The sequence below is a fragment of the Phallusia mammillata genome, chromosome 1 (genome assembly GCF_965637545.1).
Source record: "Phallusia mammillata chromosome 1, kaPhaMamm4.hap1.1, whole genome shotgun sequence".
Taxonomy (NCBI): domain Eukaryota; kingdom Metazoa; phylum Chordata; class Ascidiacea; order Phlebobranchia; family Ascidiidae; genus Phallusia; species Phallusia mammillata.
In genome coordinates this window covers 31,475,678-31,497,959 of record NC_137252.1, presented here as the reverse complement: position 1 = coordinate 31,497,959, position 22,282 = coordinate 31,475,678, and the positions used below count along the sequence as shown (strand labels likewise).

Below are 22,282 nucleotides of genomic sequence, written 5' to 3'. Positions count from 1 at the left end.
TGACCAAACTAATGTTTTTTAGAAGGATTTTAAGCCAGAGCACAGTAGCCTACACATATACCAACCATGTTCGGTGTTGAAATCTTTTGGTTTGTCGCCTATCAAGAAAGTATTAAGGCATGTTTTTTTGTCTTTTGTAAAACGCGAATTTGACCCCTGGCTGAGAACTACTTGGTCACTTTACGCGTCTTTGGTAAAAACTCAATCTACCCGGTTTAGCGCTTTAGCTCCTCTAGTGACAAGATTATGTTAATTTTTTTATCCACAAAAAATACGAGTGGTGTTTGAACGAGGGAAGAAACTTGGTCTCGTGCAGGGCGCCTAATGCATACACATACATAAAAAACTAATTTTGATTCGTGTTTGGGAGCGTTCTGGGTTCAAATCCCTTGAAGAAAAATGAAAAACGTTGGGCGATTTTTTTTTAAATGCGTTTATGCAAAGAAACATGAACGTGTTTAATAAGTTGCATACTTTTATAAAAATGCCAGTTGGGTTGCCAAATTGCTTTGCAGTCCAGGGTTTAGACGTCTAAATAATCCTCGTTAGCTTTCTTGAAATTTCACAACTGTACGGTAAATGTGGTTTGCATATAGGTTTATATTTAGTCCAGCGTATAGTAACTGCATAAAATTCCTTCAGTCTTTGTATAATACGCGCGTTTATTATTTATCCAGTACAAGATTGGCCAAATTTCCCTCAAAAACATCAGTAAACTTAACAGCGCCACATAGAGACTCGCTTTCAGTTTGAGGCCCATAATTCCTGTTAAAAATGGTTTGGATTAAACTCTGGCACGCTTACAACTTTACAACGGTTTGTGGTAAATAACATTGAAAGAACGAATCCAATTAAAGAAGTTATACCGAATCGGCAGATAAAACGTTCTTTGAAACTTTAACATGCAAGAATGGTTTTACAAATAGCCAAACGTCGACTTGCTTTTCCACAATCAAATTAAGCGGCACGTTAGCAGTCAAACCGTCCAAGCAAATGTTTTGTACGTTTCGATTCGGGTGACTTCATACAGTTTCCACACGACGTGCTAAGAACACCCACACACCGATTCAATTATTAGTTTACGTGACTGCGTCCGTGCGTCAAAACTGCGTAACATTCCAATGCTTGAAGTGCGACAGGTGGTGAAAGGAATCGTTTTTCACGTTCCGTTGCGCAATAAGAGTCTGTGCGGTAACGTAACCTTTAGCGTGAATGCTTTCAAAATACCAAGAAAAATCATACATCTAGTATATGGGAAACTGTGTTCTCCTGAATGAAATGACTGACAAAGGCAAACTGTCGATAGCTGTAGGTGTTGATGGTTTCCAAACGTGTTGACGTTTATAAACAACCTTGTCTTTCATCGTGCAATCATCACGTTGATGATCTGACAAGAAAAGATTTGTTACGTTCTGCATTGTATTCCGGACCAGTATGTTAAACCATCAAATACACCACAGAAAAATTGCACATACAGGTTGATATTGCCCAGTTAAGGATTCGAAAAGGTTTGGTAAGGCATGGTTTTTAAGCCTGTTACCCCTAAGCATATCAAACTGGAGTGCCGTAGGGTGGCTACATTAGCCAATACGGCCAATGTCTTGTCACCAGAACCAGAAGGACTAATGAGACTATATGGGTCAAAACAGTGTGCACTGTCTGCAGCAGATTGATTATTGTTGATATAATATGCCTGGTAACAGCAGTTTATCTGTACAGTCACACGAAGAACAATCGTTCTGCAAGACTTCAAAGTCCAGAGATAAGTCACTGATACGCATGGCTGATCACGCGCAATGTACACAAGTTATAGGATTTCCTTTTCATTTGGTTAAGTGGGTGGTGGGTGGCAAGATCAAATGAGGTTTCTACTTTCTTGATTTTTTAGTCTGCTGTTGAAAGAATTTTAGGACATAAAATTTCTGATAACCCTAAGAAGTTTCAACTTTTGTCAAAAACTTAACCTGGGTATAATGTCAGTTTATTTATCATTATAATTATGAACAACTGTGTCTAGTGTGTTGAAAACGGATTGTTTTGTGAAAAAACGTTGCAATCACATTATTTGATTTAAAATTAAAGTATATTTAAAATCCCTGTATAGTGAAAAACACAAACATAGGTTTACATGTCTGTGTGTGCACGCTGAAAAAGGTTAGTTTACTACAGCCAACGGGTAAACCTACCTGGTTGAAGACCTCAGTAAAACCACAGCTGTGGTACTTTCTAAAAAAATACCTATTCTCCCTAGAAAAAAACACAACATACCCATAGGGGTTGCCATTATTTCCAACATCTGTATTATGTGACAATCAACGCCAGCTTAGAAAGCATTAATCACATGCAAAACATTAAATGGTGTGATATCACACAACGGCTCATTGCATATTGCTTTATACCTTGTAGTCGCAACAATCACTTTTGTAAATGGCAGTGACTGCCTTTGATGTGAAACTTTGGGATCTTAAAGCCAGAATTTTGAAGTGAACATTGAGCATCCAGCACGAACTGCATTTTCCAGGCAAGTCTTTGTCAATACATCAAGGAACATGAAAACAGATGAGTAGGGGATACACTAACACACACATATTACAAGTACTGTATTTGGTTTAATCACTAACAAACAAAATGTACACAGAACATCCCGAAATTCGCACTGGAATTGTTATGTAAAGAAACATTTTGTAATGATTTTCGTACAGAAATTTGCTGATTTTATCCAAATGTACAACATTTTCCACAAGATTTAACTTACTGTACATAAAAAATGAGAGTTACCTAAAATCCATCAAACAGCGTGTTTCCCGTATATCTCTGTTTATGGACATGTGTGAAAACATTGTAAAAATACATGTCACCTATTGTGAGCAGCAAAGTATTCAGAAAGAACTATTGGTTTGACGAAACAAAACAAAGATACCTACACCACACATAAAACAGCGAAAATTCCAAAACCTCTAATATATATATTTACCAAAAAACTTATGGCCAGTCGCATTCAGGTGCAATCAAGATAAAAAATTGAACCCAATATATTTATGTCTACAGATTTAGATACTTGGCTCACAATAGAGTCATCTGTGCGGTCAGTCAAAAGCATCTGATTTGCTTGCGAAGGTCTTTAGAGCAGGATATACCCGAGTAGCACTCCCATCACAAAGGCAATGATAATGAAGAGAGTAAACTGACGCTTTTGTTGTGCCAGGGTCTCCGAGTTTCCAGATCTGTCAGGTGCCAGTTTGCTCTGCAATTTATCAAAATTTTGTCAAATACTTCTGGCAAACAATACACGGCTACTAACTCTCTATGACACAGTGGCTCTTAACCTTCATGAAATGGATATAAGAGGTTTAAAGTAAAGTTGTAAGTTATTTACAATGTTTCTCATAGTTTAAAAATGTCTGCTGGACTATATAGCTTCTGCAACTGCGTAAATAACAATATGACCAAGATTAAACCGTTTAGAATGAAACTTAACACAACAATGATTGCAGCTAAGGTGTTAAACCATCACTTACCAACTAGCAGGCAATTTACACTTTTTTTTTTTAAAAAAAAGACACTTTTATCAAACAACATTGCTTTCTGTTTGACAATACAAACATACACGCTCCAGTTGTAACACCAAACCAAACCATGAAACGTATATAGCACTTAGCTTGCAGCTGAAACTAAAATACTCAGATTTAAAATACTGTTGCTATATCTACCACAAAACGGTACTGTCGACATTGTTTTGTAGTAAATAGGAACAATCACCCACTGTTTCAAAACACGGCAATTAGATTAACCACATAAGTGGTTGTCAAGGTCTGGAAAACCTGTTTTCAAACATGCGAACCTGCACTCTTGCGGTAAACATTGTTTACTAAACGCCATTGTTAAACTTGGCATGGGCTGCTACACCAGCGATTCTTAAATTGTGTGTTATGGTCCCTTAGTGTGAGAGATACTCAAGTGTGTCATTACGCATTTGATGTTTCGAGGTCCAAACATATGTGGTGTTTTAGGACTTACTGATGAAATGTGGAGATGCATGACAATGTTTAAAATCTCATTTTTTCTTTTGACAACTTTATGTGTTATTAGACTTTTAATTATTCAGCGCAATAAATTCTGTTTGTTAATACATTGCCTGCCTAAAAAGTTTGAGAACCACAGTGCTACACATTAACATGCATTTTCACACATTATTGACATAAAATTAACTTACTGAAAACCGGTAATGGTATTCGGAAAACAAATTTATTGAATCCATTATCTAGTAATTATTAAAATAGATAACAGCAATTACCAACAAAAAAAACGAATATAAAAACGGCTGTATTTCCTTCTTAAAATAGATTTAGAATAGTTTTTTATTTAAACAATTGTATAAACAGTTGTTTAAATTGACAATTTTTGCTGTCATTCGAAATTTGTGTCATATGTTTAAGGTTCTGTATTGTTAATACCACAATGCCAAGCAGTGTGCATACTGATACAGTCAGAAATCAATTTTTCATTTTCTGACGCTGTAATATTTCTAGCTAACTTTTATAGACTGTACGCAACAGACATTCTACAAAAGATACAAAAACTTGCCCTTAACTGTACCAAGTAAATAATTCTCAGTTTGGAACCTTAAAATTGCTTTACTACCAATATTAAAACCTTACTAAAGGTGATAGCTAGTATACCTGTGAACCTAGCTTTACACCTGGTTTTTGTAATTCAGTGCTTTAAGCCATTAAATCATTGATGATCTAAACATCCTATCTAAAACTATACAAAGATGTAAAAACTTTTCTATGCATTATTTGGAATTTCTCAACAGTATTTATGTGTGTACTGTCTCCTAGCAAGCTTGGAGTTAAGTCAACAATTAAATGCATTCCTGAGACGTTAGTAAGCACAGGCAAATACTGTTCTAATCACTCAAACTTAATATTTTAAACAATTTGTCACCCTATTGGTGCAAAAACATGTTGCTTAATATGTTTTGCTTTTTGCTACCGCTGTTTTTGGGTTATATTACCATAGCTAAAAAACTATTTTTAAATGAAATGAAGTCTTAATATAAAATTGTATTTTAATGGTTTAATATACTCAAGTCATACTGCTGAAGGCCAATTACCTTTATATAAAGTTGTTTTAATCAACATAGTTTACAATAAGATAGCTGCCATTAGGGTTGCTGCAATAATTTGGTCATTTTAGATGCAACACAGCAAAATTTAGGCAATTAATTAAGGACAAAACTGGGTCTATGCCAGAGATTGGTAAGGTTCAGTGAATATCTGAGTATTCGGCACCATAAATGATTTTTTAGGCTTGGTGCTTTGTTAACATTTAAAACTGTTACGCTTTAAACGAACTGTTTCACTTGTAAAATAGTAGGGTTGTATCAATAAAGTTACATATAGTTCCATGATATAAATGTATCTCAGAATCTTACATATTATATTCGTACCAGAAAACAATTAATTATGTGGCATCAAATCTATTGTCATATCATACACATGCGATGTCATAATAGCTTAAGCACACTAAGCAAAAATCACACCATTTGAAGTTTAGGCCCATCAGATATGCTGAATCACACAAAACATTAAATCAAATTTAAGTAAATAATCACCCATGTACAACGAAAACATCACTGAAGCTAGTATTAAGAATGTTGAATTTTACCTTGTATTCTTCATTAATCTGTTTAAGTTTTGCGTTGGCCGATTGCAATCGTTTGCATTCTTCCATAATTGATTGTAGTTCTGCTTGGTTACTGGACGAATCAGCTGGCCCTTCGAATCCTTGTTTTACTTCTGATTTCACCTCTGGTGCCTCCTCTCTGACAATAGCAGCCTACAAACATTTCTGGGCTTTAGAAACTTGCACCAATCATAGAAAGTATTGCAATATTAGGCATAGATGGTAGTAATATTTGACATATTGTCAGCAAATCAAAATTTCTGATTGATGCTTCTTGGTTGTATAGCATTTGATTCTGTGCCACTATTTTTCAATATTTTTAGATGCAACTTGAATCGTGTGTAATAAATTGACTATTAGTCTGAGCTAAGAGCAAGTTTTATTTTTTTTCTTGTATACATTTCACACTTTTGATGTGAATGGAGAATAAAATATACAAACTTGGGCTTTTTTACTACATGTAGACTTTAACAGTACAAACATATCCTAATACTGCTGTACAGTTAAAAATATGTTGAACTAGCAACTGGGTTTTTTTTGGTCTGGAACACAAAAGCAGAAATCAGCAACAGTCAGAGGTTGATTTTTGGTGAAGTTAGTGCGTTTTGTTTATTTGCTTTGTGGTTGGAAACACTGCTAATGCTTGTAAATGCTGGTGGAATAAAATGACTTCTTTTCAGAGGGAATTCAAACTGTTCAGACCAAAACGAACAAATTAAAAACAAAAAAACACAGGACACATGGATAAATGTTTAGGACAATTAAACAGGCTTCATGAAACCGTTAAAGATCTTTTTACAGCCATTAAAAAATGATACAGACAATTAAAGCTGTTCAAAACATGCAAGAGAATACTGCTTTCAAAGACCTTATAATTATGCTAATGTTTTGCCCTTCAGAAAACTGGCCTTCTTGAGAGACAAGCAAAAACATTAAATTTGTGCCCCTAATATTACTACTGTATGTGGCTTATAGGTCAACAGAAGTTGTGCATTGATTTTTCTGGACAATTGATTTTTGTCCTAAGTAAAGCGCATGTGTAGAAAAGTTCTAAGACCAGTAATAGTGGTTTGTTGTGGTGTGTGCTTTAAAATTAAGAAATCCCAAGTCACAGAATGGATTTAAACACAAGCTATTTCTACATGGCCACATTTAATCATCAATCACAGATAGTTTTCACAAAATTAAAAATTCATAGAGTTTGTTGTCAATGGCCATAAATTAATAATCCAGTAATAATTTTTTTGTAAAAATCAACCTGTTTTACTACAAACCTTAAGGAGCTTATGCAACCTTTAACAAACATACAAACAAGGGTTAACCTACTTCTGAATCAGGATCTTCAAAAACACAACGCAACTTGGAATCCATCAGATCTCCAGGTGAGGCTTCTGCCCACTGAAAAATAAACACGATTTAACGATTTTTTTCATGTATAATTTAGTTGTGGTTTGATACCATGGTTGGTGATTAATAGATAGAATTTCTAGTGTAAAAAACATATCTATAAAAATGTGATGACTGTTACTCTCGTGACAACAACAAATAAATGACTAATTCTAATAATAGGCAAGATAAAGCATGTTATGTTGAAAAAATTAAGCCCAAATTTGTGCAAAGTACATTATTATAAATGCATTAGCCAAAAATTTTTATTGAAAACAAAAAGCTTACAAGTTCATGTTTGAACAGTGAAATAAACAAGCCAAGTTCAAATTTTTCAGTTGGGCTGATTTACAATGGGTTAACCACAAAAGAACCACAACAAATTACAGCAAAAATGGTAGGACTGTCACAAGCACAATTTGTAGAACTTAAAGTTATGTGTAAACTGCTAAGATAAATGTATTTCTTGTAAAAAGTTGTTAGGAACTAACCAGTTTTTCCACATCATCACCAACTTTTATTGCAAACATGGATTGGACCATAAACTTGTGTTTTCCTTTATCGGCGGCATCAGCGTCCATTGGCTGAAGCATAACTGGAAAGAAATTACACAAAATCAGTTAACAATTTGAAAGCTTTATGAAACCACTTCAAGAAAGGTTATAATGGATTACATTACATTTCCAAAACACTTACAACAATATTTAAATGAATCAGATACTTTTGCAGAGTTTAGTTGAGTTTGTAAAGGAAATATGGACTGAAACTATCTATGACCAAGCCATAGCTGGTACAACATCATGAAAAGTATATCTGTTTCGTTTAAGTGTTTGAACAAGGTTTAAAATGTGAAATTACTGCAAAGTGTTACGTAACAGAGGCCTACAAACAACCTTTGCGCATTAGGTAAAAAAGGCATGAAATTTTAATGTAAAAATGGGCAAATAAGTACAACAAAAATATGTGCACAAATGGAGTGATATTAGTCAGATACTTTATAGCAAGTCAATTTTATTTTATTGAGCTTAAAATTTCATAAGACTAACCAGAAACGCTAACAGTTGCACCAGGGTCTACAAATCCACTGTTGGGTCGAACACAGTAACGCTTTGGTGCAGTTGTCTTCACTTTAAAGCAGACTCTTTGGTGTGAAGGATTTTTCAACTTCAATTGTGAGGTTACCACGTCAGTAAATGGTCCTAAAAAAACCTTATTGATAATTAAACGGTGGGGAAAATTTTGCACGATACAACAATTGTAATGGACAGAATAGCTTTTTTAAACAAAAACAGCTTATTTGTAAGAAAGACTTTGTTTTAATCAGCATGAGGTTATGAGTTGGAAATGTGTAATAATTATGGGCATTATACAGTGTAAATTCAATTTCAAACTCATAAAACAAAAATATGATTGCAAGCAAACTAGGCCATTTTAGTTTAGAAAGCTTGCATAAACTATATTTAAATTCAATGCAGTGTTAAAACAATTAAATGCTTTGAACATTTCAAATTGGATGACCCATGCGTTTAGTTTACAAAAAGGCAAAACTCCAGATTTTTTTACCTTTGAACCTAAGCTCAGTCATAGGATCAATGTCCAACACTTGGGACTGTTTGCGAGACATTTTTCTTCTGTCTTGATATCACAAAACCACAAGCACCACCGAAACTATTTAGATGATTTGCAAAAACCTTGACATAAATATAAACAAATAAATTACAGGTTTAAATTAAGAAAATCGGGTCAACGCATTCGCCTGCATTTCCTGTTTTTGAAATGTATCTTAGCACTAGAAGCCGTCTAACGTAAACAACTTTGCTGCGTTCTTCCTATGTGACATGAAACAACTGCGCAGACATGAGACAGAGGCAACAGTCAGCAAATCTAACGTAATCCCGAAAAGTCATCGTAAAACTCCACTAACCTCCTTTTACATCACCAAATCAATTGAAAACTTTAACGGTACCCAAACAATATTTATGTCGACAAACGTTTAAAATAATTTTTGCTCACTTTGAATTATTAAAAATATTGTTACAAATGAAATTAAAAACTCATTATTTTAATTTAGAGATTTTGTGTCAAAAGTTATTTTTGACAAAAAACTGCAAGAAATACGGCATACTTATCCTTTGCTGTTGATGTAAACGTAAAGTTATAGTTGTTTTGAAACACAGCAGAATTTTTAGTAATTTATGCGAATCCACAAAAAATAAAATAATGTTAAATAAATACCATACATGTTTTGCTGTAATTAATACCATCATCACAAATAAAACTCACAAGATTTATGCACGATTAGCTACGTTTAAAAGCGCAACTTAACGAACAGTCGAACAACGAACACTCACAAATGAGAAACATATCAAAAAATCTGGTAACTAATCTAATTTTGTTTTACCGCAAGACGTCGGCAAAGCGCATACGGCAAAATGTTATTAATTTCACAACAAAGTTCAATGTCATTCAGGTAAAATTTTTGCAGCAATTTGTAATTTTTTGTTGCTTGCAAAATGGTATATGTGTGTGTTTCTGTTGTTTAATTTTTTGCAAAGGTAATCCATCTTAAATTTGGCATTGTTTTTTAAGTTTAAATTTAGACAAAAATATACAGCTATCATATTAAATTGCAATTGCATGTTGTGCTGAACAGTGTACAAATAAATATTGTTGTAATATCCGTTTGCAGACAAATCTATTATAGTGGCAATAGTTGCTGCAAAACATATTGAAATGTAAAGTGGAAATATGACACATCCCTTACCTGGTGTTGGGGTATTTGGAACAGGTTTCACAGCAAAAGCATTCATTCATCTTCTTAAATTAGCCGGGTTTCGTATTGAAGCCCTGTGGGGCAGGACAACTGATGATGCAGAAAAACTTGCCTCCGAAATGGACATTCCATTCTTCACATCCAACATAGACGATGTTCTTCTTAACCAACATGTTGATTTAGTGTGCATTCATAGTCCACCATTTTTGCATTCCCAAATAGCAGTAAAAACTTTGGGGATTGGCAAAAATGTTGTATGTGAAAGACCAGGGGGACTGGGGTTCGAAGACACCCTCCGAATGCTTAATGCTGCCAAATATTACCCTTCATTGATGTCCCTTATGACTTACAACCTCCGATTTCTTCCTACATTCCAAAAAATGAGGCAGCAAATCCTTGAAGGATACATAGGTGACATTCTTATCATTGAAGTACGTGTTCACAGTGGTGTAATGCTAGATCAACATTACAACTGGTTGCATGATGGCCGAATGGGAGGTGGAATGCTAGCACAATTTGGGGGCCACTTCATTGATGTCATCAATTTTATATCAGGGCAAAAAGCGAAACAGGTCCATGGATTTCTAACAACCTTCCAAAAGCATACTGCCAAAGTGAATGGCTTTCGAGAGATTACTAGCGACGATTTCTGCACTTTTCAGATGAAACTTGACAAAGGTGCTTGCTGCACATGCATCCTCAACAACAATGTCCCAGGAAAGTTCTCATATGAAGTACTTGTCATAGGCACAAAGGCATGTCTAATTGCCAAAGATGGGATTCTACATGGACAGAGCAAGTCTGAGGGGAGGGGCTTTGGTAAACAAGAGGTTTTTGAAAGCGATGACCAAAAATTACCAAGTGGACTTGATACCATATTTCCAATTGAAATTTCGGAGCAAATTCCTGTAGCTCTATGTCAAGGCATGATGAAGTTCATTGAGTCCCTAAAGGAGTCATTTATGCAACAAGATGATAAAAGAACTTGGGATAGCGCCTCGTTGCAATCGGCTGCTACATTTGAAGATGCTTTGTATGTTCAATCGGTGCTAGAATCTGTTAGACAGTCAAGTGAAACAAGCGACTGGGTGCAGGTACTAAATTTGTACTTTTTGTTTTGTGCAAGGGCGGACAATGTTTTCGGCTTATAACAATTTTTTTTAAATTGACCAACAGAAATTATGCATGGTGCTCATAACCAGTGGTGGGATTCAATTTTTTTGTCAGCCGGTTCTGTCACAAAAGTCATATTTTCAGCTGTTTCTGTTATAAAAAGTGCATTGACAGTAACCAGTAATGCTAACCGGTTCGCTGATCTCATAAAATTTCGTGAGGCGGTTCTACGGAACCGGTGCGAACCGGCTGAATCCAACCACTGCTTATAACTCATAACTCAATTTTTGTCAAATTGATGCATCTTTATTCCATATCTTATATATATTTACATATAACAGCAGTAAACAATATTTGTTTTATAGGTTCATCCGACTGGAGTTAATATCAACACATCAATCAATCAAACCAACACTTGATGCACCATAACCATCTGCAAGTCCTTTTAGCCATGGCAAAGATTATTTACATGAAGCAAAAATAAGTGTTTTATTTCAGGGATCTGATATGTTAACCGTTGCAACCAAAAAAGAGCTTTACAAGATACTGCTGTAGTAGCATTTGCATTTGTGTTCTGGTGATAATCAGGGTTGCAGATAAGATATAACACCTGATTTGAACTCCTAAGATTTCAACTCTGATTCGTATTATTCCTGCTATCTTTTTGAAGATAAACAAATGATTTTTCAACAAATTATTACTGGAAATATAGCCTAAATGCTAACATGTGATTATTCTGCAATCCTGGTGTTAATATCATTAAACTGCATTTTAAGCTATGGTTTATCAAGCAATCACAACGCTCTCTGGATAAAAGTAGTATAAGAAAAGCGTAGAATCTAAGTTGCATACGCAAAGCAATGTAGCTGATAAAGTGGAAGTTAAATTAATCTTGCCAAACACCTTTAATCGACCTCAGTTAGAAGTTTCTATAGTTTTTAAGTAGAGATGTCACTAGAAGCAAAAATTCAGTTTCTTGGTAAATGTGTCAGTCACTTTATACTTCTGTGTTGGTTCAAAATTTCAATAATTGTTAAGTTTATATTTCCATTAAAGCTCCTTTAAAACTGTCACATTTACCATCCTCTTTAAGGTGATTTGATGCACTTTAATCAAATGTGTGTGTATTTTCATGTGTTTACATCCTTATGCAGTGTGCTGCCTTGATTCGCATCTATATATATATATATATATATATATATTGATCTTTTTTGATTGTCTTGCTTTTTAACCACGCAGAAATTGTACCCTTTAAAACTGATTGCTTTTTTCCATGTTCCATGCATATAAGATGAGCATTGCACATTTTAACATAGCTAAGTTTGTTAAAATGTATGAGTTTCAATTTTTTGTGTAATGACCAGTAAAACTTGTTGCTCTGCACTTAAAGTAGAATTTATTGCATCCAAATTGCTTTTTTATAGGACTATAAAAGCCAATATTATATCATAAAAAATGGTGTTAGAACATGTATAGTTTCTATGTATTTCACAAACTAATAGCATAATTAGAAAAACTTGGCTACTTTCAAATTTAAAATATTTTGTGGCAAAACAAATGTCTGAGATGCCGGAGTTCAATATTCTGGATGCAAAACAATTATTCTAGAGTATCGAGCTATTCTAAATTGAAACATCCTGAATATATATATATGTGTTGGTGGGATTTTAATTGCTAAGCTAGTTGCAATGTTTTTGTTTTTTATTGCCCATTAAATAACTACATTACAATACTTTTTCTGATTGTTTGGTTAAGAAGTATTTAAGTCGTTGAAGATTGTTTTGCATCTTTTTCAATATTATCCTCAAAAATATTTCAACTTTGGTTCTACAGTACTGTTGCAAAGATTTGTAAAACATTAAAATTGTGCACAAACTTTAGATGATAAATTGAGTATACAGGTGTAAACATTATTATATTAACCAGTGTTTTTCAACCCTTGCCAGTCTCTGAGTATTTTTTGCATAACCATAGACCGGAGGCATGCAACCTTTTCAATGCCCCATGCCAACATTTTTGTGTGTAATTGTGGTTTCTATCAGTTGATTAAGCAGACATGTTCATGTGTATAAGTTGGATTTTTCAGACCATTTTTACATGACAAGTTAATAACAAGCAACAAACATGCAAATTATTTAGCATGCCATGAAAAATCACCTTGTCCGGTGCTGAAATAAGAAGCAATATTGGAAATATTTTTTAATGCCATGAAAAGGTAATAGACTTACAAAAACCTTTCACAGACTCAGGGTTGACAAATGCTGACTAAAGACTGAAATAAAACAAAATTAATGTTTTGTTCTTTGGAAATTAATGGTTTATCATGATTTTATGTAGTATGGTCATTGTGCTCAAAAAACGATGAACTATTTTTTTTTGTCAGCAATAAAGTTTGTTTTGATTGTTCTGTGCAGGTGTTGCAGAAATAGTCTTTGCAGCAACAAAAGGTAATGTTCACTTAGAACACTAATGGAATCTGGTTACTTGCATACCAACTAATCTTATGTGTTTGGAAAGACTAAGGCCAAAGAGCTAGAGATCAGTGGGGATCATTAAAAACCAAAGCATTATACCAGTTCATGAGAAGATAATGTCTTTATCTGGGTTCAAACTGTGGATTAGGGAGTCTCACACCAAAACTCTAGTAGTCAGCTGTGCAACAACTTGGCAAACTGGACATGAGATTATCTTTGTCTGTACTTGTATTATGTCCAAGAAAAATTGATGTTTAGTCCCAAATTGCCTGGTCATTTGTATGTGTAAGCTTTTAGTTCTAACCTGCTTAACACACATAACTTAAACATTCTGGGAAATGAGTTTTTAATGCAAATATTTCAAAACACAATTGTGCATTAAGGTAACCCTATTGGCAGTTTAGACAAAAAATCACAAATTGCAGCTTCATTCCTCTTTCACCTTGTTGGTCCATCTTTTAGTTCTGTAATAGTCAAACTATAAGCTTCACGGATCTTTTTAAACGCTGCAAGATCATAGTAAGGAATTTTAGTCAGTGGGTCTATGAATCTGGCTGGTTTGTTTGTCACGACGCAGAACGGTTTTGGTCTCGGCCTGCTTCTTTTCCATTTGAAGGTGTCATGAAATATGGCATCGTGTGAAAAAACTACGAAGTTCTGTGACGTCTTGTTCTTGGCATCTGGATTTGTTAAAGGAGAGTCCACCCTAAACGAAAAAGATTGAGAAATATAAGAAAAATATTTGGCAACTAAAACAGCGGCAGATTTAATAGTTTTCATGCTGAAATTTCTTGATTTGATTTAATGACCCTGAATCGTTGCAGTCCTTCACTTGCCTTTAGAAAAAAAATAAAAGTTGGGTTTTCTGTGTATTTCTATTTTACATACTATGTACCCTATTAATCAATTTACTATACACATCATTTGATGTACACATATGATTGTTTTTGCAAAGAAAAACGAGTGGGTACCTACACCTGTATTTGTGCGGTAAAAATCATTAACCCAACTTTAAAAAAGTTTTGTCCATATTCTTTTTGCATCAGTATTGTCATGAACGGAAAAAATACTTTCAATTCAATCTCTTGCTTTGACCTTGTTATTGTGGTCCAAGGTCAGTTATTAAACACAAATTTTCCTAGAAAGCTTTGCCAGTTGTATGAAAGACACTATAAACTAGAAGGGTGGCTTAGCACATTTTACTATAGCATATACACTACAACCTATTCTGCAAACTGTAATATATTCTCTATATTTATTTATATTGGGTCCCATATTAGCCAACATTTTTATAATCTTGATTTGTTTCTGCAGGCAGAAACTCATGGGTCCCCAAAACCGCAAAGTTGTAAACAGACAACCATAAGAAACGTTGCTATAAAGTCAAACACAGTGATTGGTAGTCTTACTTAAAAAAAGAGGTTGTAAAGTACAAACTGTCCAAATCTCATGCAATTGAGACATTGTTATAAGTTTGTGTGCCTAAATAGCATAAAACACTGACATCTCAAAATGGCATATTATACAAACTGTCAAAATGTATTGTTGATTAATTCACCCATTTTGGGGGGTTGGTAGGGTAAATATTAGGGCTGCAGGGTGAAACAAAAAACTCAAAAAACTATCAAAAATTCATCCAAATCGGACGTTTTATAAACAATAGGTGGCTTAAGCACTAAATATTGGGCTACATGGTGAAACACAATAATCGACGCCCTAATATGGAACAATGAACAAACAGTCCAAATTTCATCCAAATCAGACATTGTTTAAAAAATCACCCATTTTAGGGGGTTAGTGGGGTAAATATTGGGGCTACAGGGTAAAACACAACAAACGATGGCCTAAAATGGCACAATGAACAAACTGTCCAAATTTCATCCAATTCGGACATTGTTTAAAAAATCACCCATTTTAGGGGGCTAGTGGGGTAAATATTGGGGCTACAGGGTAAAACACAACAAACGATGCCCTAAAATGGCACAATAAACAAACTGTCCAAATTTCATCCAATTCGGACATTGTTCAAAATTTACCCATTTTAGGGGGCTAGTGGGGTAAACACTGGGGCTATCGAGTCAAACAAAACAAATGACACATCTACATAACCATATCTACCATCTGTGAAAATTTCATCCAAATCCATCAATTATTTCTTGGCAAAGTGGGGTGGACAAACTTGAGGGAAGAAAAAAAAAAAAAGAAAAAAAATCGAGTAAAATCAAAATGTGTCCCCTTCAGGGAAGGGGACCCATAATTAAAAGCTACTTGCTACAAAGGTATACATAACAAATTGCTTTTCACTTAACTTTGTTTCGCAAACGAGTACCATTGACCTGTAGTAACCTCTCATAGTGCAGACGCCGAAAGACCGTTTGACACCGTTTTTAATAGCACGCATTCCTTAGTGTTCAACAATACCGTTTTGCCTAATTTATACATGACTTAAGTATTGATTCTTGAATTGGTTTGTCAAAAATAAAGAAGCTACGTTATGACGAAAAATCGTTATAACTGTGTTTGTAATACCTACAAGTTGACCTTTAGTGACCGGTGGTCATGCCACACCCAAGCTGACAACGAGAATTTAAAGACCATTTATCGCGGCTTTCGAAAAAGACAGGTTTATTTTTTTCATCTTTATGTTGATCAAGAACGTTTTGCTTGGCATATACGAAACCGAAGCACGTTGATCGAGTTTAAACCACGTCTTAGGTGTGAAACCTTCGCCAAAACTAAAAATACGCGTGATAACTTAACAAAACGACATGGCTTTGCAGCGCATCAATTTTTTAATCACCGAGACTGACTCCTAAAACGTCTGTCCGACGTCAAGCTGAGCCCAAGACTGCCTCGTAAAAATGCGTCAAGCAGCGATCTCCCGCTAAGCATTAAATCGCCACAATTGTAAACGAGTGAATTACTCCCTCGGGCTTTCCAGTAGACACAAGACACATGCTGTAGGGATAACCATTAGGCCCATTGAGCCAAAATTTTAAATAATCAACGAGTAACCCACTACAAACAATTGTTAAAATTTTCTGCCTCAAATTTTGTGAGTACATGTATTGGATATCATGAGATCCAACATAAATATAATCTTACTTTTCCACATCAACATTGTTGGTGTTGGGAGCTACAGTCATTGTGGTGGATATGTATTTCACAGTCGGGCCGTCGAACGTCCGTTTCTTTGCCATTGTTTTTTTCCTGTTCGCTTCCAGCCTTTGATAGTTTTCTGTGTAGGCGAGGCAGGAGATAAAAAAACGTCCACTAGCTACAGAGAAATATTCAGGAAACATGTCAACCTACCAAGGGATTTCAAGTTCTTTTTTTCTGTCTTTTCTGCTTCGGCTAAAAGTTCCTCTTGCGTCAATCTTCTTATCTGAGGACATATAGCATGAATGCACTAAAGGTTTTAATTCTTTGTTTGTTGGTACAGTAAACCGGTTAAAACAGATTCGGTTAATCCGGATCTTTGCCCAATTCAGACGAAACTCGAGGTACAAATGATTCGTAATGTGCTTGAACTAATCGACATCGGACAATTTTTTTGGCCCAATTGGGTCCAGGTTAACTGAGGTTTATTGAACGTATTCACTTTATCTTTTAACCTGTTAACTTCACTAAAATCTAATTTTATTAAAAGTCTGCTCCAAACTATTCCATAGACTTTAACGTTTCTGTTACTCTTTACTATTAGTATGCACAGTGATACAAAGGATAGCAATTTTGTACATGTGTATTAGTAAAATACTCTACATCCGCAGGCTTTTTTAAGGTTTGGTTTTGGTGACCGCTAAGTAGTTATAAGAGACCGTAAGTGTTTCATTTAAATACCAAAAAATAGCCATATTTGCTTGCAAGTCCAAATTTTGGGAAACCGCTGGAGAAAACCAAAACACCTTAAAAAGCACTGTACATCCGTACTAATTTTTTACCCCAACAGGTGGTTTTCTTCCAGACTCTCTCTTCTTTTTGTGTTTTTCTTCCTGTTCTTTGCGTCGTATACTTGTAAGAAGTGAATTGGTGGCAGTAGATCGACGAGAAGATTTTCGCACTACGATAAAAAACTCTCATAACACAAAAACACCTTGTTTTTCAAATCCGTTAGGGTCCTGTATTGCCTTAGCACACTTAATCCGTTGAGGTTCTGTATGTTACACTTACACCAGCGCACTTAAAACATAGTAAGATATCTATATCCTTCCATAACATTCATTAAATGCAAGAAGATGTTTGCATTACAAAAAAACAAATATTTGTATTACAAAACAGTTCCAACTGGTTATTTGCATAAATGCATATAGATAGTGAAACCATAGTTTATCACTAGTTAAGATAATTCGCTGACCTAATCGCATAATTACATAAACATGCAAGGCAAATTGTTTGTCTGATTAGCTGGATTCAATATCAAATCTACATCAATCACTGACCCTATACAAATGCATTCATCTTAGCAAATCTGCATCAGTAATTTGTTTAAAAATGATTTATTACAAATACTAACTTGGCCCATCCTGGTCATCAATTTTCCTATTTTTTTCTGGACTTTTGGCTTGGTCCTCTGTTTCAGGCTTCGAATGTTTCGGAACACTTTGTTCACTTTTTTTAACAGGTTTCTTTACAACAGTAGAGGGTTCTTTGTAAGCTTTTGTTACAACTCCCTTTTTCCTCCTCTTTGGTTTGTCCCCATTTTCCTCATCACTAATTGGCTCGTCTTCTACCTCGGATCGATCAAAATCTGAATCCACCTCATCTGCTGAGTCTTCTTGGCCAGAATCAAAATCATTGTCTTCCTCTTCCTTAAAAAATGAGCAAAGATGCAAGTCAAAAATTTTTTGATGATACATGTAACTTAAGGCAGGGGTTGGCAATCCCTGAGGCATTGGAAGATTTTTTGTGGTGCACCAAGTTTGCGATGTGTAATAGTTTTGAAAAACAAGTCTACATGTATGATTTTGTCTTCCTTTACAAATCAGATGGCACAAGCCAATATTGTACACAAAAATGCTTTCAAAGTCATTACCTATCTGATTAAACAAATAAATTGGCAAAGGATACTAAAATGTTTGCCGACCCCTGGCTCAACATTTACCATAATTGATCACAATGTAATAACACATATCACACACTTTTACAGCACTAATGATAAATTGCAATATAACGCAACCCTTAATCCATGGCTACATTTTTGTTATTTAGAAATACTTGTAATTACATGCATTATCGCAAGAAAATGGTGGATACTATACCCCACAAGGGACTGTATTTATAAATTAATTATCTTAATTTACTAAAAAAACATATATTTTTAAAATTAAGCTTGAAATGATCTGTTAATAGCATCAAATTTTAAGATAAACTCAAACAGAGAATTTGCTTTCACTTATTATAATAACTTAATTTCGAAAATACAAGTACAAGGAAGTTACAAAAGCTTCCCTAACATTTAACTAATTTTACCTCCATAAATCCTCCGTATGTGGTTTTGTAGAAATCATCTTCATCAGCCTCACCTTCCATCACCTTGTTCATCCTGTTACCAGCATTATGTCGAGGTTCACGTTGCGACGCCATGTTTGTGTTCAAATGTATTTATACTACCACCAAAATTCAACTTCAGTATTTAACTGTAACAGACAAAAATCAAAAATAATAGTAGGCAGTGACATGAAATCTAATGCAAAAAATAAAACATGGGTTTGAATGAAATTGTGCGCATGAAAATGGTATTGTATTCACATGCTTGTTTATGTTAAGCTTTGAAGCATTTTTTGAAGCAGTTGTACAGGCATAAATAAAACATGGTTTTAACTGATACTGTGCACATCAAAAAGGTAAGGTATTCATATGGTTGTTTAATTAACTTTAAGTTTTTGAAGCAAATATACAGGCATGTTCAGTGTTGCAAAATTGTGTTGGTAAATGTTGGGAAAACAACAAAACAATAGTTACCAGTCAAACATTTTCGTCTTACAACACTTTAAACATAATTCAAAACACACAATTTTGACATACAGATATTATTTAAACACAAAAAAAGAAAAAACATAATTGTTCATTAAAGAAAAAAAATTGACCAAGTAGCTTTTTCATGCAGTTAATAGCATAATTCACAGGCAATAAAAAACAAAACAGTAAATCAGGCAACAACACATTAAGTCCTTTATTTGAATTGAGAGCCCAGGTTTATGGCATGTTGGTGAACAATTGTGCTCTTTTCCACATCTTTTGCCCACAAATGATAATTCTCATAGATGGCAATCTCATGACCTTTTGCTGACGCCTGTCTAAGTCGCTCCTGCACTTCTTTGCGCTTGTTCACAAAATATTCTCGAATCGCACTTTTTGTCATTCCGGTTGCTATTTTAAGTCGCTGCATTTCTGCATCAATAGGATGAGGCCTTATGCAAAAGCTCTCATAAAGCACATCTAGACCATCTTGAATTGGAGAAACGACTGTAGGATTTGTGACATTTTCCGGAGGGCTTTGAAAAGGAATGGTGGCAGTGTTATTAGTCGGTTTGCGTGACTTCCGTTTTGTGTTTTTCGGGACACTCTTTGGTGCTTGTTTGTTGTTTATTTCACATTTACCTTGAAAAAAAGACTGCACAGCACATAGAGGCAAACCAGTGGCACGCTTTGCGTTTTGTAGCACCTGATTATTGGGCATCTCATTAATGCTCTCACCCATACTGTTTAACATTCCGATCTGTGAAGTATTGAGTTCATGCTCTAACCCACAGTTACATGTCATCCATACTGTTGGGCCTGGATTAATAGGAAAAGGTGCAGCAGGTGGTTCATTCATCATTGCTTGAACTGGTTTCGGCATTGGGGTGTGCACATTCGGAGCTGGCACATTTACAGCAACAGGACTGGTCATCTGTTGTGGAGGGGCAACTTGCTGACCACCGACAAACGACCATGCCTCCATCACTTCGTCTGGGCTCCAGCTGATCCCAAACTTTGTTCGGGCACCAACAAACCAGTTTTTAATCTGTGGCACTGATAGTTTTGTAGCACTCGCTAGGTAGAAAATTTCTTCTACTGGAGGATAAGGAAATTTGGAGAAGCTATGAAGAAGCACTGACCGAATGTTAGGATTCGAGTCGATGTACGATATAATCCGCATGTTTGGAAAACTAACAATGCCTCGCTCAGCACAAGTGGCAAAAAGCTCTCTAGGATTCTGTATTGTATGGTAGTTTAAAACATTAGAACAACCTGGTTCAGGTTGTGGAGCAGGATTTGATGCTTGTGGCAAGGGATCAAGTGGAACAGGCAGAGCTGCATATGGTACCACCTCGTTTTCTATCATTGGTTGATCATCATTTGAAGTGTGATTCATTTGTGTGGTAGTAGACAAAGAAGTAGAAACTGGAACCAAAGCAGATCCTAAGGGTTTATCCAGAATCTGTAACAAAACACTTGAAGTTGAAGTCTTGGGGCTTCTTTCTTTTGTTTCATTTATCGGTGATAAACTTGTATTCGAGCGATCACTGTTGCTTGTCGATAGCGAAGATAAATTTCCTTTTAGGCTATGTACAATGTTTTCTAGCTTTGAGCAAGACTTGCTTTTTGGAGGTGACACTTTGTCTTTTGAAAACTGTAGTCTCTGAGAACTGCTTTGTTTCTGGATCGGTGTTGGAGTGATGTCTTTATTTGCCCCTCCAATGGCGTCAGTTTGTTCATCTGTATTGGTTTCAACCAGCTCATTGCCTTTATCAGACTGGTTACTACCAAGAGAATTGCTGTCTGCAACATCTTTTGATACATTACACTCATCCTTATTCATAGCTTCTGTGTCGATTTGAATTTCCTCAACAGGTTTATCATTTTCAGCAGCTTCTTGTAAGGGTTTGTTTTCTTCACTATCCAAAAGACCTCTGATTATCACATATTTCTTGGAATCATCATTTTTTGGTTTTTCGGTTTCTGCATCATTGACACATGTTTCTGGAATATCAACGGCATCACAAGATACTTCACTTTTAGTGCTTTCAACAATCACGTCTGCACTTTCTTGTATTGTGCTTGGTCTATCCACATGTTCTTCAATACTTTTCGATTGCTCAGTACGCAAATCTGCATCATCAGATACTGAGGATAGTTTATCTTTGGTTTCATGTTCACCACTATCATTAAGCGTAGTTGTATTTTCGATCGCACTAACTGGTTTTTCACAGACTTCACTTTTAATCACATTATTGTTTGTCTCTTCAGTTGTTGGTTGGTTATTTTCCGTTTCTTTGCCTGGTTCTTCCTCATCCTGATTCAGTGTGGTTGGCAAAACAAAATGGTTGTCCTTGACATGTAGGAGGTACTTTCTAATGCTGAAAGATGAAAAACTGCAGAGATTGCAGCCAAAAGGTACCTTGTTGACATGAGGTGTCGAGCTGTTAGGGTGATTTCTTGGACGATGTTTAATGTAGTCCCGCTTCGAGCGATACTTCTTAATCATTTTGCTTAATTACATTAAAGGAAAATTATGACAATATTTTAATGCAAAGCTGTTCTCAACACATAAATAAGACAACCTTATTGATAGGATTTAGTGATGAAACAAGAACACCTTTCTTATAGTTTTTTAAAAGTGGTTTGCTTACTACTACTCCTGTGTTATGTGTTTTTAAAGGCAAATGCAATTAATAAAAAATATGCAATGTTCGATATTTGTGCAATTATCACCCACTAAGAGTACAGTGTTCAATCGTTGTTACATGAGTTAATTACGTCACAACATAGTTGGGCTCATAGCCTAATTTTTTATGTCCACGGGGTTCAATTCTATGAGACTAAAAATAGAGGTTGAAAGCCCTTTTTGTGTGCTGCAACATTT

The 22,282-nt window shown here is 35.2% G+C and overlaps 4 protein-coding genes across 4 annotated transcripts; 1 reads left to right on the top strand and 3 right to left on the bottom strand.

The window, feature by feature from the left end:
• Positions 1 to 2,283: 2,283 nt before the first annotated feature.
• LOC145237937 (vesicle-associated membrane protein-associated protein A-like) lies at positions 2,284 to 8,800 on the bottom strand. The gene is made up of 6 exons (XM_080100942.1): positions 8,638 to 8,800; positions 8,121 to 8,273; positions 7,566 to 7,669; positions 7,015 to 7,086; positions 5,671 to 5,841; positions 2,284 to 3,244 (listed from the first exon to the last, which is right to left on the bottom strand). Exons 1-6 carry the CDS (start codon positions 8,696 to 8,698, stop codon positions 3,122 to 3,124), a joined length of 684 nt encoding a protein of 227 aa, XP_079957068.1. The 5' UTR covers positions 8,699 to 8,800; the 3' UTR covers positions 2,284 to 3,121.
• A 933-nt stretch (positions 8,801 to 9,733) lies between these two features.
• On the top strand, positions 9,734 to 13,367 carry LOC145226139 (glucose-fructose oxidoreductase domain-containing protein 1-like). Its single transcript, XM_080092266.1, has 2 exons — positions 9,734 to 10,941; positions 11,326 to 13,367. Exons 1-2 carry the CDS (start codon positions 9,823 to 9,825, stop codon positions 11,377 to 11,379), a joined length of 1,173 nt encoding a protein of 390 aa, XP_079948392.1. The 5' UTR covers positions 9,734 to 9,822; the 3' UTR covers positions 11,380 to 13,367.
• A 396-nt stretch (positions 13,368 to 13,763) lies between these two features.
• On the bottom strand, positions 13,764 to 19,082 carry LOC145226155 (vacuolar protein sorting-associated protein 72 homolog). The gene is made up of 6 exons (XM_080092268.1): positions 18,904 to 19,082; positions 17,948 to 18,242; positions 17,376 to 17,494; positions 16,747 to 16,819; positions 16,540 to 16,672; positions 13,764 to 14,140 (listed from the first exon to the last, which is right to left on the bottom strand). The coding sequence occupies exons 1-6, from the start codon at positions 19,015 to 19,017 to the stop codon at positions 13,873 to 13,875; spliced, it is 1,002 nt and encodes a 333-aa protein (XP_079948394.1). The 5' UTR covers positions 19,018 to 19,082; the 3' UTR covers positions 13,764 to 13,872.
• On the bottom strand, positions 19,072 to 21,979 carry LOC145226123 (uncharacterized). The gene has a single exon (XM_080092265.1). The coding sequence runs from the start codon at positions 21,902 to 21,904 to the stop codon at positions 19,607 to 19,609; it is 2,298 nt and encodes a 765-aa protein (XP_079948391.1). The 5' UTR covers positions 21,905 to 21,979; the 3' UTR covers positions 19,072 to 19,606.
• Between the last annotated feature and the right edge of the window lie 303 nt (positions 21,980 to 22,282).

What these genes read in the sequence shown, in the direction of transcription:
- LOC145226155 (XM_080092268.1), bottom strand. Translation starts at nt 19,017, where the DNA reads ATGGCGTCGCAACGTGAACCTCGACATAATGCTGGTAACAGGATGAAC. An exon ending in GAAGAAAACCACCTGTTGGG is followed by an intron (nt 16,820 to 17,375) that starts GTAAAAAATTAG and finishes ATATGTCCTCAG; the next exon opens with ATAAGAAGATTGACGCAAGA. An exon ending in AAAGAACTTGAAATCCCTTG is followed by an intron (nt 16,673 to 16,746) that starts GTAGGTTGACAT and finishes TCGCCTACACAG; the next exon opens with AAAACTATCAAAGGCTGGAA.
- LOC145237937 (XM_080100942.1), bottom strand. Translation starts at nt 8,698, where the DNA reads ATGTCTCGCAAACAGTCCCAAGTGTTGGACATTGATCCTATGACTGAG. An exon ending in TGCAACTGTTAGCGTTTCTG is followed by an intron (nt 7,670 to 8,120) that starts GTTAGTCTTATG and finishes ATTTCTTTCCAG; the next exon opens with TTATGCTTCAGCCAATGGAC. An exon ending in TTGAAGATCCTGATTCAGAA is followed by an intron (nt 5,842 to 7,014) that starts GTAGGTTAACCC and finishes AAATGTTTGTAG; the next exon opens with GCTGCTATTGTCAGAGAGGA.
- LOC145226139 (XM_080092266.1), top strand. Translation starts at nt 9,823, where the DNA reads ATGACACATCCCTTACCTGGTGTTGGGGTATTTGGAACAGGTTTCACA. An exon ending in AAACAAGCGACTGGGTGCAG is followed by an intron (nt 10,942 to 11,325) that starts GTACTAAATTTG and finishes TTTGTTTTATAG; the next exon opens with GTTCATCCGACTGGAGTTAA.
- LOC145226123 (XM_080092265.1), bottom strand. Translation starts at nt 21,904, where the DNA reads ATGATTAAGAAGTATCGCTCGAAGCGGGACTACATTAAACATCGTCCA.